The sequence below is a fragment of the Hesperophylax consimilis genome, chromosome 15 (assembly GCF_061612785.1).
Source record: "Hesperophylax consimilis isolate HC1 chromosome 15, BYU_Hcon_1.0, whole genome shotgun sequence".
Classification (NCBI taxonomy): Eukaryota; Metazoa; Arthropoda; class Insecta; order Trichoptera; family Limnephilidae; genus Hesperophylax; species Hesperophylax consimilis.
The window spans coordinates 12,634,998-12,653,524 of NC_142850.1; the positions used below are offsets into that span (position 1 = coordinate 12,634,998).

The 18,527-nt window shown below is 36.5% G+C and overlaps 2 protein-coding genes and 2 pseudogenes across 4 annotated transcripts; 3 read left to right on the forward strand and 1 right to left on the reverse strand.

Moving 5' to 3' along the window:
* LOC149417310 (uncharacterized) overlaps window positions 1-15,067 on the reverse strand; it is a 35,505-nt pseudogene extending 20,438 nt beyond the window's left edge.
* On the forward strand, window positions 216-814 carry LOC149417313 (larval cuticle protein A2B-like). Of its 2 annotated transcripts, XM_089640212.1 has the most exons (2): window positions 245-391; window positions 449-814. In XM_089640212.1, exons 1-2 carry the CDS (start codon window positions 248-250, stop codon window positions 812-814), a joined length of 510 nt encoding a protein of 169 aa, XP_089496338.1. In that variant the 5' UTR covers window positions 245-247. The 2 variants fall into 2 exon arrangements, with proteins under 2 accessions (XP_089496337.1, XP_089496338.1); XM_089640211.1 differs by having other exon boundaries at window positions 216-814.
* On the forward strand, window positions 3,095-3,709 carry LOC149417314 (larval cuticle protein A3A-like). 2 transcript variants are annotated; one of them, XM_089640208.1, is made up of 2 exons: window positions 3,104-3,247; window positions 3,305-3,709. In XM_089640208.1, the coding sequence occupies exons 1-2, from the start codon at window positions 3,104-3,106 to the stop codon at window positions 3,707-3,709; spliced, it is 549 nt and encodes a 182-aa protein (XP_089496334.1). The 2 variants fall into 2 exon arrangements, with proteins under 2 accessions (XP_089496335.1, XP_089496334.1); XM_089640209.1 differs by having other exon boundaries at window positions 3,095-3,709.
* LOC149417315 (larval cuticle protein A3A-like) lies at window positions 6,270-12,042 on the forward strand (annotated as a pseudogene).
* Window positions 15,068-18,527: the final 3,460 nt, after the last annotated feature.

An 18,527-nucleotide genomic window follows, 5' to 3' on the forward strand; every position in this document is an offset into this window, starting at 1 on the left:
TATAAAATTCGTCTGAAAACTAACATCTGAAAGCTGCCAAAATAGTAAAACTTCAATTATTTGCAATAGTATGAGAGTCAATGAAACCCACGGTCAATACGTTTTGCACCGTAGTTCTCCGATACCGGTTTTGAATAGAGTCAATACACGATTGCGCTAATCTAGCGTGCCTCAGTTTTCATATAAATACGATCAATTCAGGATCAAGCAGCACATTCAGTCACCTACTGTCAACCAACACACAACAATGGCCTTCAAGCTTTTCTTCCTCGCTGCCGTGGTAGCAGCGGCCAATGCCGGCCTCATTGCCCAGCCCGGTTATGGATACTCTCCCCTGGCTTATGCCGCCCCCGTTGCTAAAGTGGTCGCTCCTCTGGCTTACGCCGCCCCCGCCTATGCTTCTGCCGCCTACGCTGCTCCCGCCTATGCTGCTCCCGCCTACGCCAAGGTAGCCAAATACGCCGCCGCCGAGGAATACTCCCACCCCCAGTACAACTTCGCATATGACGTCCAGGACGGTCTGACCGGAGACTCCAAGAGCCAGCACGAATCTAGGGATGGAGATGTGGTCCAAGGATCTTACTCCCTGGTTGATGCTGATGGATACAAGAGGACCGTCGACTACACCGCTGATGACCACAATGGCTTCAACGCGGTCGTCCGTCGTGAGCCCCTGGGACATGCCCTGAAGGTTGCCGCCCCTGTCGCTTATGCCGCCCCTATCGCCAAGTACGCCGCTCCCCTGTCCTACGCCGCCCCAGTAGCCAAGTACGCCGTACCCCAGGCTTACAGCGCCCCTGCCTACTACCACTAAACAACAAACTATCCAATACCTTCCCACCCATCGTTAGTACATAAATAAATTATTCTCCTCAATCCATTTCTGACTTTTCTTTTCAACGCGCAATTGTATTTCCTTATGTAGGAGTACAGTTACTCGCATAACCCTTACTCCTAAACGAAACTCTAAATACTATAAAGCTTTCCTGAACAACCATTGTCGGTTTTATCAGAGGCGCTAAGTAGCAGTGACTTTTTTATAAAAACTTTAGAAATTTGGGCTACGTTATTATAATATAACCATTTGTATATGTTTGCTACTACACCTCCTCTCTAAAAGTTCCGTTGGCCAGAATACTGTCTGTAAGCCGTACTAAAGAACATTATTTTAAAAATCAAGTACCTACGAGTACATATTATTTTATTTAAAAAAAAAACAATCGAATACAGCGAAACGTAAAATTAGCATTATTCAAAATCACCCATTGAATATTAGAAGTAGTCGTTTATATAATAGACCTATATTTGGTACCCATAAATTTACAAACTAAAATAAATAACTAACCATTTTTCCAATAAAAAATATAGTTTGTTTGACCATTAGATTTTTCAACAGAGTTTTATGTTGTTTCATTGCCGTGTTTTCTGAACCTTCCATATAATTTTTTTCAGGTGATTATTACTAATAGTGGGTTGCTGTTTCACAGAATTTGAACAAGTCATCAATTTCGATGTCACTTTTCTAGTTCTGTGAAATATCTATTAAAGTTCTGTTATTATATCATAATGGGAAAGTTGCTTCACATAATTGATACAATAACCTTTCTTGAATAGAACTTTCACAGAACATAAAAATTAACTTTAAAATTTGATTCTGTGAAACAACTGGCCCTAACGATTACCTTATTATAGTTATACACTTTTACTTCATTATTAAATAATTGGATTATTTGTATAACTCCGTTTTTTGTAAAAAAAAATACTTTAATGGCGTTGCATTATGTTTTTAAAAGCCCTTCGGGCGTTTAATAATTTATGAAGTTAAGTTTTATACATTTTTAAGGCTTAAATTAAATTGAAAATTGCACGAAAAACTTTTCTATTTTTTGAAGAAATACATTTTTTGTGTTTTCATTGTTTATCTTTACGTACCTACGTAAATAACCTTGCTACGTTTTCGACGGATATAAATTCAAAATAGAGTATATTACACCTATCAGGAAGCAAGAGCAGGAAGGAGGTAGCAGGAATATTTCAAATTTGAAAAAAAAAATTTCAACCATTTTTTTTTTGCTTTATTGAAAACCATCCCACGGGGACTATTTTATTTTTGGGCTGTGTGGAGGGACATTATATGGAAAGGAAGGAGAGGAAGTTCTGTAGAAGAAAAATGTATGAGGGGTGGGTAGGGGTTAATGGCTCCAGGAGTGATGAACCCCCACTGCGGGCAAGGGATGAGCTCAAATATAAACGGTGTCTGGAAATTAGTAGTACAAACGGAAAACTATTGAATATACATTATAATTTGTAGTACATATGTTTTTTGATTTCATAATTCGTTTTCGACTAAATCGAGTCTAAAGATGGAAGAATTTTTGTTCCTATTAAAAATGTTCGGTCGCTAAGGTGTTACTATAAGCTACTTATTGTAAATACGTCAAAGCGTAAACCCTGGCCCTGAAGTATTTTCAACAGTTGGGTGCTGAAAAAAAGTAAAAAGTAAAATAAAAGTGCTGGGATCTAAAAAAACTGTTTTTTTCAACATGACAAAGTTTCATCAATTTTCCGCTTGCATCACTGGTTTACGGAAACTGGGTATAGCTATATAAGAACATTGATATTTATAAACACTCAGCTATCGTCCTTCTCTAATCAATGCTGATTCACAAATAATTGCATCAGATATCTGCTCGGCGGAGGATTCCTGGGTAAAATGATTCGATTTAATGTGAAATGTGTGGGATTGCACTAACCTCCCCATATTCCGGTTAAAAAAACATTATTACGATATTTACAACGGTCATGCTAACTATGCCACTGTAATTATATTTCACTGTGTGTAAAAGGTGGGAAGAAAATTATAAACAATGTATTAATAAAACTGAAATAATCAATAAAATCCTCTATTATTCTTGCACCATTGATGACTTTACGCAACATATTCGCGCGTTCATGATTTAGTTTCCCAAACTGGTTCTGCATCTAACCCAATGAACCATTGAAATTATCCAAGGACTTAAATCAGCTCGAGTTTTACTATAAATACGTTCAATTTAGTTCCAATCAGTACATTCAGTCACCTACTGTCAACCAACAAACAACAATGGCCTTCAAGCTTTTCTTCCTCGCCGCCGTGGTAGCAGCGGCCAACGCTGGCCTTATCGCCCAGCCCGGTTATGGATACTCTCCCCTGGCCTACGCCTCCCCCGTAGCTAAAGTGGTCGCTCCCCTGGCTTACGCCGCCCCCGCCTATGCTGCTTCCGCCTACGCTGCTCCCGCCTATGCTGTTCCCGCCTACGCCAAGGTTGCCAAATACGCCGCCGCCGAGGAATATTCCCACCCCCAGTACAACTTCGCATATGACGTCCAGGACGGTCTGACCGGAGACTCCAAGAGCCAGCACGAATCTAGGGATGGAGATGTGGTCCAAGGATCTTACTCCCTGGTTGATGCTGATGGATACAAGAGGACCGTCGACTACACCGCTGATGACCACAATGGCTTCAACGCGGTCGTCCGTCGTGAGCCCCTGGGACATGCCCTGAAGGTTGCCGCCCCTGTCGCTTATGCCGCCCCTATCGCCAAGTACGCCGCTCCCCTGGCTTATGCTGCCCCAGTAGCACAGTACGCCTCTCCCCTGTCCTACGCCGCCCCAGTAGCCAAATACGCCGTGCCTCAGGCTTATAGCGCCCCTGCCTACTACCACTAAACAACACACCACCCAATACCATCTCTTCCATCGTTAGTGTATAAATAAATTATTCTCCACAATCCATTTCTGACTTTTCTTTTCAACTCCTTATTGAATATTATGATATATGAGTAGAGTCACTCGTATCACCATAATTCATAAACGAAACCTCAAATACTAGAAATCTCTTCAGCATAACCATTGACGATTTTATCAGAGACACAAAGTAGCAGTCCCCGGTTTTTGAAAACATAAGAAAATTAAGAAAACTTGGGTTAGGTAATTAGAATATAATCACACTTTTAGAAATTCGCTATTACTTTCCCGCATTAATAGATCCACTGGCAGATACTGTTGTATAAAGTAAAAGCTTTAAAAATACAAGAACTAAATAATAACACAGTAAAAAAATTATATTTAAAAAAAATATATGTTTAAAAATAACTATGAAGTTTTGCAAACACACAAAACCTTTACAAAAATAACATATTTAATTTAGAAGTAGACAAAAGTACATGGAGCGTAGAAAATGTAAAAGGCAGATACACAAGAAATAATTTTTAACTGGCATGTTTTTGTGAACCATTTGTCTCATTTTTTTCTTATCAGGTGATGATAAATAAATTGTTATCTGAATTCCATTAAATTCGTAGTTACGTATTTTTTCATATTTTTAGAAGTTTCCAAAATTCCAGGTTACATATCTCTGTAAGGGTTAGGACTTTAACGTTTTAAAATGAAGATTTACATATGTTCAGATGTCTAGTATGTGTTTATAAGTATTTAGTCATGTAAAGTGTTTCAGTGAACTTCTTAAATTTATCACTAAATACGTACAAAATATTGTTGCTAGTCCAGTTCAGTTATGAATAAATGGAAAGAATAACACTAGTAGAATTCCGGTGCATGCTGCAGGCTCTTAATAACAATTGATTTTGACATATATATATTTGGAGGATTGTTTTCATCGCCAGTTTAAATGGGTTGCTGGCCTAATGATTCTGCGGTTCTCCAATCCGCAGAATCCAAGGTTGCGTGATTACTCTCAGTGTGAAATAATGAGAATTTGGATAATTCCAATTTAGTTTTTTTATTTTAACAAAACTCACTTATAATAATTTTATGAAAAAATAGATCGCGTATGCTAGAGGAGATTTAGGGCTAACCCGACGCGACGGCTAGAATGTTGGCGACAGAATAATATTATTTGACGCGCGAGGTACCGCGCGCAGGTTTACAATGATACCAGCCTCACAAGAATGTAGGTAAAAATAATGTTGTTGTTATTTTCGGGAGATGTAAACTCGCTTTAATTTACCCTACAATGTAATGGAGACAACTATTTAAGTCGGGTGTTGAAGAAAACATTATAAATAGGTTTTTAAGGTTAAGGTTAAGAAGGTTATTTATTTCCTTACTTTCAAACTTATCTTTGGTGGAGAAAAAATGGAACATTAATGCATCCCTTACCATCTCCCACCACTTAAATAGTTATTTCTTGTAGTAATAAAGTTGAAACCATGCGCTGTTTATAATTTTTTGCGTGCTAAGCGTGCAGCGGAATTCGAAAAGATTATCTAAAACTGTATCATTTTTACTATTGCTACGTATAAACCCCTAAAAAGGTCATTAATAATTTTAAATAAATAACACTTCTTTCTTTGAATGGATCATCTTGCCCATGGTAGATTTTTCCCAAAGATATTATCATATTCTCAAGGCGAGCGCACATGGTATGTTTTGCACGTGAGTTAAATTATCGGGACTTTAATTATTTATATATTTTTCATTGTCTCCATAAAACAGTTACACGCCAATATATCACATCGAAAATTCCGAATTTAGAACTAATAAACCTGTAAAACCGCGTACTCACCAACGAGCTGTACGAATGCAAAAAGGTTATCGCACACATATCAGATCGGCATCGGATCGGTACCTCCACATTTCACTAGATTGTTCGAGACGAGGCCTTTTCGATGCTTTTTAGTGTGCGTTTGAAATTTGAATTGAAGGGTGGCCCTTTAACGATAATATTATAATAATTAACAAAAATTAAAACCAAAATAAAAAATAAGAAATAGCGAAAAAATAAGTTTTTCGTTTAAAAAAATATTCGTATTAAGGAAGCGTAACCGCACTGATTATGATTCCATTTTGGGATTTATGTCTTTGATCTTCGATTGATTTTTGAATAAATCCATCATACCTACTTTTAATAAACTCAGTCCAAAAAATGTACTTAAACTTTTTAAATTTTATAAGAAAAAAATATTGCGTACATTGAATAAGTAAAAAAAAAGAGTCTGGCATAGTCAATTTCTTTTATTTTATGATTATTGTATAAAGTAAGGATCATGACGTGATAAACAGCTGAACACTGATTTCTAGGGATAAGAATTGATTCATTCACCACTCTCGCAACATTTTCGCGCGTTCATGATTTTGTTACACAAACTGGTTCTGCATCTAACCCAATGAACGATTGAATTTATCCAAGGACTTAAATCAGATCGAGTTTAATTATAAATACGTTCGATTTCATTCCAGTCAGTACATTCAGTCATCTACTGTCAACCAACACACAACAATGGCATTCAAGCTTTTCTTCCTCGCCGCTGTGGTAGCAACGGCCAACGCCGGCCTCATCGCCCAGCCCGGTTATGGATACTCTCCCCTGGCCTACGCCGCCCCCGTAGCTAAAGTGGTCGCTCCCCTGGCTTACGCCGCCCCCGCATATGCTGCTTCTGCCTACGCTGCTCCCGCCTATGCTGCTCCAGCCTACGCCAAGGTAGCCAAATACGCCGCCGCCGAGGAGTACTCCCACCCCCAGTACAACTTCGCCTACGACGTCCAGGACGGTCTGACCGGAGACTCCAAGAGCCAGCACGAATCTAGGGACGGAGATGTGGTCCAAGGATCTTACTCCCTGGTTGATGCTGATGGATACAAGAGGACCGTCGACTACACCGCTGATGACCACAATGGTTTCAACGCGGTCGTCCGTCGTGAGCCCCTGGGACATGCCCTGAAGGTTGCCGCCCCTGTCGCTTATGCCGCCCCTATCGCCAAGTACGCCGCTCCCCTGGCTTACGCTGCCCCAGTAGCACAGTACGCCTCTCCCCTGTCCTACGCCGCCCCAGTAGCCAAATACGCCGTGCCCCAGGCCTACGGCGCCCCTGCCTACTACCACTAAACAACACACTATCAAATACCTTCCCACCCATCGTTAGTGCATAAATAAATTATTCTCGACAACCAATCACTGATTTTTTTTTCAAATTATTATTACATCTGTTTTACACCTGACCCTAGTATCCACCTAAAAAGCAACCATAATTTTTCACATGGCCTGTAACATATTTGTTCAAATTATTGACGCCGGTAATGACGCAAAAGGCTTAAAAAACCAGGCAGCGATCTGCTTTTTATGCGGTAACGGTTTATCACGAATATGACTCTCAATGGTTTGTATTGCAGATGGTAGGATTATTTGGGCCAGAGCGACCCTTCTGACGTACAATTTAATTATAGTACCTACCAATGGTTCGGCAATGTCGGCATGTATGGTGACCCTCCGCCTGCAGAAACATTTCTTTTTTGGTTAATCAGTAAACGAAACAGGTACACCATGTTTGAGTGAAGTATTAAAAATAATTATTTCGGTGGTGTGTCTCCGTATAACAAGGGTTCAATGAGCTTTAGAACCGGAATTCGCTTTGATTTTTAGTTTGGAACTGATTGTCGGAACGATTCTGACAAACGATGAAGTAGGTAACAAGATTATTTTACTGATTAATAATCCTATATTATTTGAACCTTGTTTTTCTTTTCTTTAAATTTTTGACATGTGATGTCGTAATTTTTCAAGTTTACTAACGGCGTTAATTCAAAATGAAAACATCTAATCTTTTTTTCAAATGCAATGATCACAAGACAAACAAATTTTTATAAATACTCACAGTTTCACAATTTCTACAATTATAATATTCTGTGATTTTTCACATTATGTAATCACATAATCACATAATAGTGTCTACTAGTTTCAATATGATATATTCATATAGTGTAAGTTCATTAAACGGCTTAATATGGGTTATTTCTAATAGACTAAATTCTTGATACCTAAAATTCAAGGAACAATATATCTAAACTAAATACATAGCAACACATCACCAATAATTCAAATGCCAGGATTCTGTTTCTTGTTAGGAGATCTGGTGTTTACGGATATGTAAATACCTATATATTATTTATTTAATTTCATTTGAAATCTAATCTTATTTTAAATGTGGGATAATAATTATTTTGTTATACTAGAGATTATATCACAGGAACCTAAAAAAGCCTATAATATTCTTGAATATGTTATAAAACCGACCAAACATTTAAATAAAACCTGGAGTAGGTAGGTACCTAATACACTCCGAATTTCTCAACATTATATAAGTTTGATGAAGTGACATTGAAAATTTCAATACCCATTTCAACATTTCAGACGAGAAAGCTTTTATAAGAGCTTGTCTAAAAAATTGAAAAATATGTGTTTTTTATCTTTCCTACATAGGTATATGCGAATTTGAATTTTTTCTCAATTCTACAATATACAACCCACCACGCCTGTATTCTTTGCCTTTCTTCACATTTCTTTAATTTATTTCATATTTTCTAATTTATATTTCTTTAATTATTTCTATTTATATGTATTCTTCTCATTTCCTTAACTGCCACCTGGGAATAGGCTCAACCTAGTGACATGGTTTGTACGAATAAAAAATGTATTTGAGTATTTCTCAAAATAAATGTACGTAACGAAAATGTAGTTACGAAATAGTCATAAGACGTAACTAAATAGTAAACATAAGGCTTGTTTACACAATGGCAAATTCTATTTTACTTTTTTTATTATTTATTCAATTTAATTAGTTGTCGTCTTTTTTAAATGTAAGTAATTATCCTTTACTTTTTTATTTATTGTACATACTACAAACATACATAAACTCACGACCCAAATATTTGTATTTTGTTATACCAAAGGGGTTTAAAAAAAAACAAGGGAGTATAAATAAATGTTTTTTAATCAAATTATCAGCTCCCAAATTGAAGTACCTAACACAATATTCAACAAATCTTAAGAAATTAAAGAACAGGCACTGTTTAAACTATTAAAAATTTAATAACATACAATTATTTAGTTTGAATCACTATCCATTAGCGTTTTATAAATTTCTTCCTCATCTTTATAATAATTGAAATCTTTCCGAGACACATTTGGTCAGTTTTTCAGTCTTTGGTTTATCACTCCGCTTTGGCGCATGAATATAGTCATTTAGTGATAGAGATTTAGAGATAAGGCCCTTACAAACCACTTTCTTTTTTGTATGTATATTTTCCAGTTTTTCGTTTTTAAGATAGTCACTCCACATGGTTTATCTTTGATTTTGTTAGAATCTTCATTTTCACTATTCATATTTTCAATATCAGTGTTATTTTCTATGGCATTATTATTTCCTATTATAACATCTCCGATTTATTATATAATCCAGTTTCGATGGGAATAGCATCATTATTAGTCTTAGTTTGTTTATGCAATGATTTTTATGCTTTGATTTTGTTAGAATCTTCATTTTCACTATTCATATTTTCAATATCAGTGTTATTTTCTATGGCATTATTATTTCCTATTATAACATCTCCGATTTATTATATAATCCAGTTTCGATGGGAATAGCATCATTATTAGTCTTAGTTTGTTTATGCAATAATATTTTCAGAATATTCAATTGCCTTTTCATCCGATTACAGCACTGTCTTAAATTCTTATTTCGACTTTTTAATCGAGTATTTTCTTCAGTCAGCTTTTGTAGTCTTTCCTTTAAGATTTTTTTTATTATTTTTTCTACGTTCAAATGTATTATTGTCTTGTGTCGTAGGATTAACCTTTTTCTTTCTTTCAGCTCTTTTATCATTGGCTTGTCTCCACTTTGCCCGTAGCTATTCTTTTTCTTCTTCTGTAAGAATTTATTTTTTTATTTTTGATATTTTCTATAACTTTTGTTAAATGCTTAGTTCGGATTTCCTCATATTTATTTGTATTTTCCTTTTTCAGTCTTTCTCTGTAAGCGTTTTGCTTTTTGGCATTGGTTTTTGGGGGCATTCCTAAAAAAAAATTATGCTGTAGTTATGGTTTTATCAGAGTAAATAAAAATAAATTTATATTTAAATAAGCTTTTATAAAAAACTTAAGGCACTTATAAATATTGTAAAGAGCGCCTGTAGAACGGATAGTGTGTATGAGTGCCTCAAGCTTATTTAAAATAAAACCAGTATTGGACGGCTCAGCTTGATCTTCAAGTACTTGTCATTATGTATAATGCCATATAATCGCGATGATAAAACATACAAGTCCGACGACACCTGCTCTGCCATTGACCATCAGGAATTTCCAGCGCATCCTATGTATTACAACCTACCTACTTTCCAGCGCCATCAACAGATCTGCTCTATGGTATAATAAATTTTATTTTTTCCTATTATATCTAAATACATATGTATATTTGTGCATTGTGCATAATATATTACATTATTACTAAACTTACATAAGACTTTCATAAAAATGCTAGACACACTTACAATATACTTACTTTTCTTAATCACGTTGTAACTGTGTACACTCAGCTTTACATTGAACTTTTTCGTTACGTTACGAAATTCATAACAAACGTTACGAAATTGTAATAAGAATTTATGTTATAAAAAGTCAATGGTTTGATAAAATTTAAAAGTGTTAATATGTAAGCTTAACAATGTTCGTACCGCACATGTTACAAAAAGATGAGTAGAAAAAGACTTAGGACGGGTTGTTTCGGAGAATTTGAACAATTCATAAAATTTGAACGTTCATTTCCGGGTTCTGTGAAAGTCCTATTCAAGTTCTGTTATTATATCATTATAGGCTAGTTGCTTGACAGAACTGAAATAAAAACACAACTTGAAAAAATCTTCCACAGAACATGAAAATGAACGTTGAAATTTGATGAATTGTTCAAATTCTCCGAAACAACCCGTCCTTACCGTTTTGTGAAAAAAGGCTAAAATATTTTCTGTTACGAAATAGTGGTCCCACTAAAGAAACACGTTATTACTGAGTTTAACAATTAATGTTATGGCGGAGAAGTCAGACAAACAATTAATCAGAAAGAGGCTAGTGTTGCCCATGTTAAATTTTACAAATGGGTTAAAAAATTACGGTGGAAGTACTAATAAAACGTAACTAAAGAGTAGTTACTAAAAAGTAAATGGTGATGTCTCACTTTTTTTTTTGGGCATAAATTATTAATTTATTATGAAACCCCATAGATAATTACCTTTTTACAGAAACTACATTTAATTAAGACCCTAAAACTTACAAAAAATCACATATTATAACGTTATTATCGCATTTTATGAAGTATAAACAAATGAGGTGGGTAGGGTGGCAATTTTATTTTGTATGGAAGATAAAAATCCATATTTTTTTTAAAATTAAAATATTTGCGAATAAATACGATTGTAATGTTTATTTTTCGATATTTTAAAACCTAATAAATATTAGAATAAATATTCTACAAAATGGTGCATTTTTTTGTATGATTAATTAAAAACATGTGAAATTTTTGAACTGTTTGTAGGCACACTTTATTTTTCCAAAATGTACCTACACTTTTTTTGAGAAATACTCATTTGTATCTTGGTTAATAAATAAATAAAAATGGTTTTTACAAGGTTAAAAAAATGTTACCACAGTTTCAGCCCCATATGTGAAATATTTATTGTGTTAAAAGAAAAGCTTTTTGATGTGTATCCTTATGTCACAAATGTGTTTTTTTCACTGTGTAATTGAGTGGACATTAATAATCTATACATACAAAGAGAACCAATATTAAATCAATATTAAAACCATACAACAAATAATATTAAGGTCAACGGTGACAAATAAAAAGCGATAAGAAGTGGCACATGCTCATTTGTCTGCAAAGTCATTATAAGAGTCCGAAACCAAATAAATACAATAGATATTACCTAAATACTTACGTTTCGACCCAGAGACACCAATTTCAAAGTTTTAAAATGACATAAAAACGTCTTCTGGGCCATCAACGGCCGGTTACGTCTTCTCTAGCGGCGCAAGAGAAGCAGTAAGACGACAATATCAAATTTCCCCAGGTTTATGCCGCCCCCGCCCCAGTTGTGAAATACGCTGCCCCACTGTCCTACGCCGCCCCAGTAGTCCAGTACGCCTCTCCCCTCTCCTATGCCGCCCCAGTAACCAAGTTCCCCAGGCTTACAGCGCCCCCGCCTACTACCACTAAACAACAAACAATCATCCAACACCTTCCGATACTTCGTTAGTGCATAAATAAATTATTCTCTACAAACCAACTTTCTATTCAATTTACCGTCCTGCATCTGTGATGTTATACTCATCAGCCTAGTACCAACCCAACAAGCAACCTCAAATACAAGAAATCTCTGTAGTACAACAATTTACGGGTTCGAAGTGAAGTAACAATTATAATCAATTTGATTTTCTCAAAATATATATTTTTTAAATGTTAACTAATTCAGAATACCACCTTATGATGGCGCATTCAGACATAAAACATAATTTGATAGGCTCTTATTAATGTATTTTCCCTCAGAGCCTAAGTCATTTTTTAGGATGCTGTGTTGAGGGTCTTTTTAAGTAAAGGAAGGAGAAGAAATTTTGGGAAGGAAATGGTATGAGAGGTGTGTTTAAATCTGGGGCTCAGTTAGTCATGGAGTGACATATACATTCATCCCTCCCATTGCGGTGCAAGGTCATGGCTCGAGAGAGTCCGGATAAAGAGTTGAAAAAGTCTCCTTTGACCAGCCTCTCCCATTCCGGTTCAGCTAGCAGCTGGTGGGCAAACAAATTCTTCACCAAGTTCAGAAAAAACCTCACACCATTATCCCAGGCACCTCTCTTCACGTAATCAAAGGTGAACCACTACATAGCGAGGAGCTTAGGACTGACATATGAAAGATGTGTTGATTATCCAATTAATGGTTTCCGGTGAGTATTTAATTACTGATTATTTCGGAAGTAAGATGAAAATCAAAGTGTTAAAATCAATTTTGCTAATTATATTATTGTGATAAATTTAATGTCACGACGTATTAAGATGTACGTGGTATAGGTTTTTTTCTGCACCTTTGTGTTGTCTCAGTAATCTTTAAAAAAATATCATAAATCAATAGATAATTATTTAAATATTCAATGAAAACAAAATCATTTATTCTTGTACATCCTTAAGATTAGATAATATTCTGGACTTGTGCAAATAAAATTATACGAGTCCTCTTTTCATCTGGGTAAGATTTAGGACGCGTGTAAATTAACAATCCTCTCTTAATCGGTCTAAGATTCTGGACGTGTGCAAATAAAGAATCTTCTCTTCATTTTGGTTAGATTCAGGACGTGTGTAAATAAAGAATCCACTCTTTATCTGGGTAAGATTCTGGACGTGTGACTACCACCTAATTTGCTTTAACCGTGTTTACTAAACAGATCCGAAGAGCCAGTCAATTTACCACCTTCCTCTTCCTCATCTTCCACCTCCACACTTTCATTAGCCTCAAAACAACATTCGGGATTCCATAGTTCCACACGCTCCAGACGTTTGGGAGAAGTTGGGTCTCTTGTATGATATTCATACTAAAAAGATATTTATTATTTGACGTAAGCAATTCTTTTCATATTTCCATATCCACGTGAAATTCTAACAGATTGGTAGGCATTATTCAGGCCTGCGTAATTTCGTCATGTAATCGATTTTAGGTTATATATACGCAGGAAATGTGTATCTTTCAGAAATCTTTGACTTCTCCTTTTTGGAATAAAAGACCTTGGAAGCACTTAAGGTTGCATGTTAGGTAAAGTTAGATGGAAAAAAATCAAATATGTGTTATGCTCACTACGTTTGGTGAGTTAGCAGACTTGAGTTTTGAGAGTGAGTAGACTTTTTAAAATTTCCAACCGAGCTCTCTCGACCAATGAACTTGAACCACAGTGGGAGAGATGTATGTATACGTCACTCTTGACTAACTGAGCCCCAGATTTAAACACACCTCTCATACTTTCTACTACGACTCATAAATACCTGTCACACTTAATCACAAACACGTTAACACCTCAGCACAGGTTCTCCTAGTGAGGTGTTTAGTGTTCACGCACAGACAGTTTTACCCCATCAACCTATTTTAATTATTTTTTCTACTTTTCCTGTACTACAATATAAACCACTGTAATCATTTGTAAAATGTGTATTCAAGAATAGACATAAATAAATAAAATAAAAAAATACCATTTCCTTCCAAAAATTTCCTCTCCTTCCTTTACTGAAGAAGACCCTTGACACAGCATCCTCAAAAATGACTAAGGCCCTGAGGGAAAATACATTCATTAGGGCCTTAAAGTTAAAAATAGGTAAAACTACGATTGAATGCCCCATCCTAGGGTGGTATTCTGAATTATTTAACATTTTTTTAATGTCTGGTATTTCGATGTAATCCATTTAATTATAATTGTTACTTCACTTCAAAACCGCAAATGGTTGTGCTAGAGGCTTTCTTTGTTTGAGGTTTCTTGTTGGGTTGGTACTAGGCTGATGTGTCTAATATCATGCAGGATGGTAAATTGAAAAGAAAAATGAATTGTCGAGAATAATTTATTTATGCACTAACGATGGATGGGAAGGTGTTGGATGGTAGTTTGTTGTTTAGTGGTAGTAGGCAGGGGCGCTGTAAGCCTGGGGAACGGCGTACTTGGCTACTGGGGCGGCATAGGACAGGGGAGCGGCGTATTGGGCTACTGGGGCAGCATAAGCCAGGGGAGCGGCGTACTTGGCTACTGGGGCGGCGTAGGACAGGGGAGCGGCGTACTTGGCGATAGGGGCGGCATAAGCGACAGGGGCCCTGAAGGTTGCCACCTTCAGGGCATGTCCCAGGGGCTCACGACGGACGACCGCGTTGAAACCATTGTGGTCATCAGCGGTGTAGTCGACGGTCCTCTTGTATCCATCAGCATCAACCAGGGAGTAAGATCCTTGAACCACATCTCCGTCCCTAGATTCGTGTTGGCTCTTGGAGTCTCCGGTCAGACCGTCCTGGACGTCATAGGCAAAGTTGTACTGGGGGTGGGAGTACTCTTCGGCGGCAGCGTATTTGACTACGCCAGGCGTAAGCCAGGGGAGCGACCACTTTAGCAACGGGGGCGGCATAAGCCAGGGGAGAGTATCCATAACCGGGCTGGGCGATGAGGCCGGTGTTGGCCGCTGCTACCACGGCAGCGAGGAAGAAAAGCTTAAAGGCCATTGTTATGTGTTGGTTGACAGTAGGTGACTGAATGTGCTGCTCGATCCGCGAAGGAACGTATTCATACGATAAAAAATGCAAACCAGATTAACGCAATCATTTTCTACGCACGTAGTCATATATTGGCTCAGTACAAAACCGGTATCGAGGAACTGCACTACATAATATTTTCCTTGGGTTTCATTAACACTCAAAATATTGTACATGGTTAATATTTTTGCATCATTCCATCGTTCATCTTAGCTTTTATGTATTCAGCTAAATGTTTCAATAAAAAATATATGATTATTAAAACATTACAAAATCACAAAAACTGTATTGCAAATTGTCATCATAATATAGGTGCAATGGATTCAATCAATTTATCTGCCAGGATTGCAGTTTAATATACATTGTTATTAGTTCAGAAGCATGCTTTCCTTACATAACTAATGAAGGACTCTTTACTGTATCCGTGAGATTGAACGGCGTCCGGACTAGAGCGGCTACGGGAGCGACAAGTTCGAAGCAATTCGATTCACCGCCGCCTTTATTCTCGGTTATTGTCGCGTTGCTCTCACGGCGCTCGCTTCGTAGCCCTGACCTTTACGCCCTTGATGACACAGCAGACGATATTTCATTGGAAAACTCTAAAATCAGTGATTGAAACATGGACTTGAATTATTTTTAAATGTATCTGATACATTTATCTACATATATTCGAACTCTTATGACAACATTTGCTGACGAATGAACATGTATTGCTCATTATCGTTTTTTTATTGTGTCATTGTTTAAATTTAATATTTTCCATAAAGTCTCAATGTGTGATTTATATACTATGTATGTAGCACTATATTACTTTGGGGATCTGATGAGGAGGCACGATTACGTGATTTATTCGATGAGTCAGTTTGCCGTGATGAGAGTTGACGTAGGACTTATGTTGTATTCTCCGGATGCTGGCTGTGATGGCTGGTCAAGCGCGGGTCAGTGACTCGACGCCGGGCGCTGGTGACCGGTCTCGTTGACTGTCAGGCACTGGCGATCTTGGCAATCAGTACTCCAGTGCTGACGGGAAGGCCGAAGGTGCGGTGGACCTTGTAGGCGGTTGAGCGGGAGCTGCGTGGACCAGTGAGGATGCTGCGTGTCCTCGTGGTGGTCATGGTGCGTGGATGAAGCGCTGATCAGAGGAGCTGGAACCAGGGCGTTCAGATCCGATGTAACGCTGGCCAGGGACGACGGCCGGGGCCAAGGCGCTATGATGATGTCCCGATGGAGTCCATGAGCAGAGCCGGGAATATCGTCTTTCGTGCGATGAAGATGCGCGGGTTATCACTTGCGTTGATCCTTGTAAACTGACGGCGGATTGATGACTGACTGACTAACGAGTTCTTTCATGCTGCCGCTTTTATAAGGTGAAGAAGCTTTTCGAACATTTTGGTTGCTATGTAGATATTGCCAAACTAAAATTAAAAAGAACATCCAAAAAGCTTGTTTGGAAGAAACTTCTAGAATTCCGTTCGAATCAAGTAATGGCGTACCACTTCATAACAAAACAGCAAAAACCAACAAAACAAAACTTCAAATTGTGATGTCAAATATTCTTCCTCTACCTCTACTGTAGAGTTTATATATCTATATGTCTATACTGTAGTATCTGCATGTGGGACTAATTTTGTTCTTTTTTATTTTCCTCTGCCAAATATGTACATGCAAATGTACATATTTATTATATATTTCGACTACCATAATACGGACATGTGTCTAGTGTGGTAGTCCAAAAAGCATGTAAAAAAAAACTGAATTCAAATATATTGTTATGAATAAAGAAAAAAAAATTCTTATTTTAAAATGTGTGCAATGCAAACAACAGTTACCAATTTTTTTTCTTTTCTTTTTTTCTTTAGTTGTACAAAAAATGTATGTCAATTTATGCATGTCTTAAAACGGAAATTTCCCCTATTTGGACGGAAAAAAACATTTCTCAAATGTATAAAATTACCCGTGCTAAATAAAATAAATAAATTAAAATTGTTTTTTTCATTATTGTCGCTTTATATAAATAAGAAAATATAATAGATTGATAATTTCCAAATCATATTTCACAATTAAGACCTTTAAAAAAAGAGACCACAATCAAAGCAAATTTGTGCGCTATCTAAAATTCAAAAGCTTCTCTTCTATAACCAGATATTTCTCGTGTTTCAATAAATATTTCACGTGAAGAGATGAAACTGTGGTAACGTTTACTTATCCTTATAACAAAACTTTTTGTATACTATGTACCTACCTAAATAAGAAAGATAAAAACTTTAAGGCAAGGCCAATTTTTCATCGGAAATATTGAAAAGCTTAGAAATTTTTTTTCTTTCACATTCCAAAAACTTTTATAATGAGGTATTTTTACAAACTAAAATGTGAGAAGGTCGGAATGATAGTAAGTACCTAATCAATGTTTTTATAAATGGTCTGCCGGATTTAAAGTGTATTCTGTATTAATTATAATCAAACAAAACATTATTATCTTACATGGAAATTAGATTTTCTCTAGGAAATACAAAACACGAAGGTATTTACATAACCGTAAACAGGGGATTTCATTAGCTAACGGAATCCTGTTGTTTTAATTATTCATGAAGACCTGTTGTGTGTCTCGATCATACAAACATGTTTTTTTAAATATATCCATATGAATTTCAAGTGAAAGTTTAAAATGTTTGTTTTCGGCGATGAATAAATACAAACCTCGGAAGCGGAAATTACCCCATTTCCTGACATCCGATCGACCTCAAACACGACAGATTCGTTTTCGATGACAATGCATTCTTGGTGGCAATCACGTAAACACACGCGGACATATATGTATTTCGGATGACATTACAGCAGTTAATACACGAAATAAATGTCGGTCTGACCAATTTGCCGATGCATTTGGCAAAGTCGGCAGAGTTGTCAACACCAGTTCCTGGATAGGAATGTTCAAACCTCAGTCATATTTTTAAGGTTTTTAAAGACATTTTAAAGTAGACCAGCTGACGTGTACCTGGCGTTGCTAGGAATTATCCTTAGCAGATAGACATAAACCATCACTGAATTTTCTGTAGACCTTAAGAAATTCTTGTTTCTCCTTTAACACTTCCACCCCGGACCGGGGTTATAATTCTACACTAACTAGAGTTTTAAGCTGTATCTAGATGGTTTTTTACACCATATAACAAATAATTTAGGTAATCTTAGAAAAACTATTCAGCTATCGATCTGCATTTAAAAAATTTATATCGCATTACTACTTTTTAAGATATTAAATAAATTACATCTAAATCTGATAGAATATTTTTTACGGGGCGGGACTTTATAAACGTTTCCACGAACTGGACGAAGATCCTGCCGAAGCCGGTAGCCGAAAGATAAATTTTGCATTGTAATAAAAAGGGCTACACCGTTATAATTGAGTCACGCTAGTATTCTTATTATCACT

Excerpts from the sequence above, each read along its gene's own strand:
- LOC149417313 (XM_089640211.1), top strand. The coding sequence starts at position 248 with ATGGCCTTCAAGCTTTTCTTCCTCGCTGCCGTGGTAGCAGCGGCCAAT.
- LOC149417314 (XM_089640209.1), top strand. The coding sequence starts at position 3,104 with ATGGCCTTCAAGCTTTTCTTCCTCGCCGCCGTGGTAGCAGCGGCCAAC.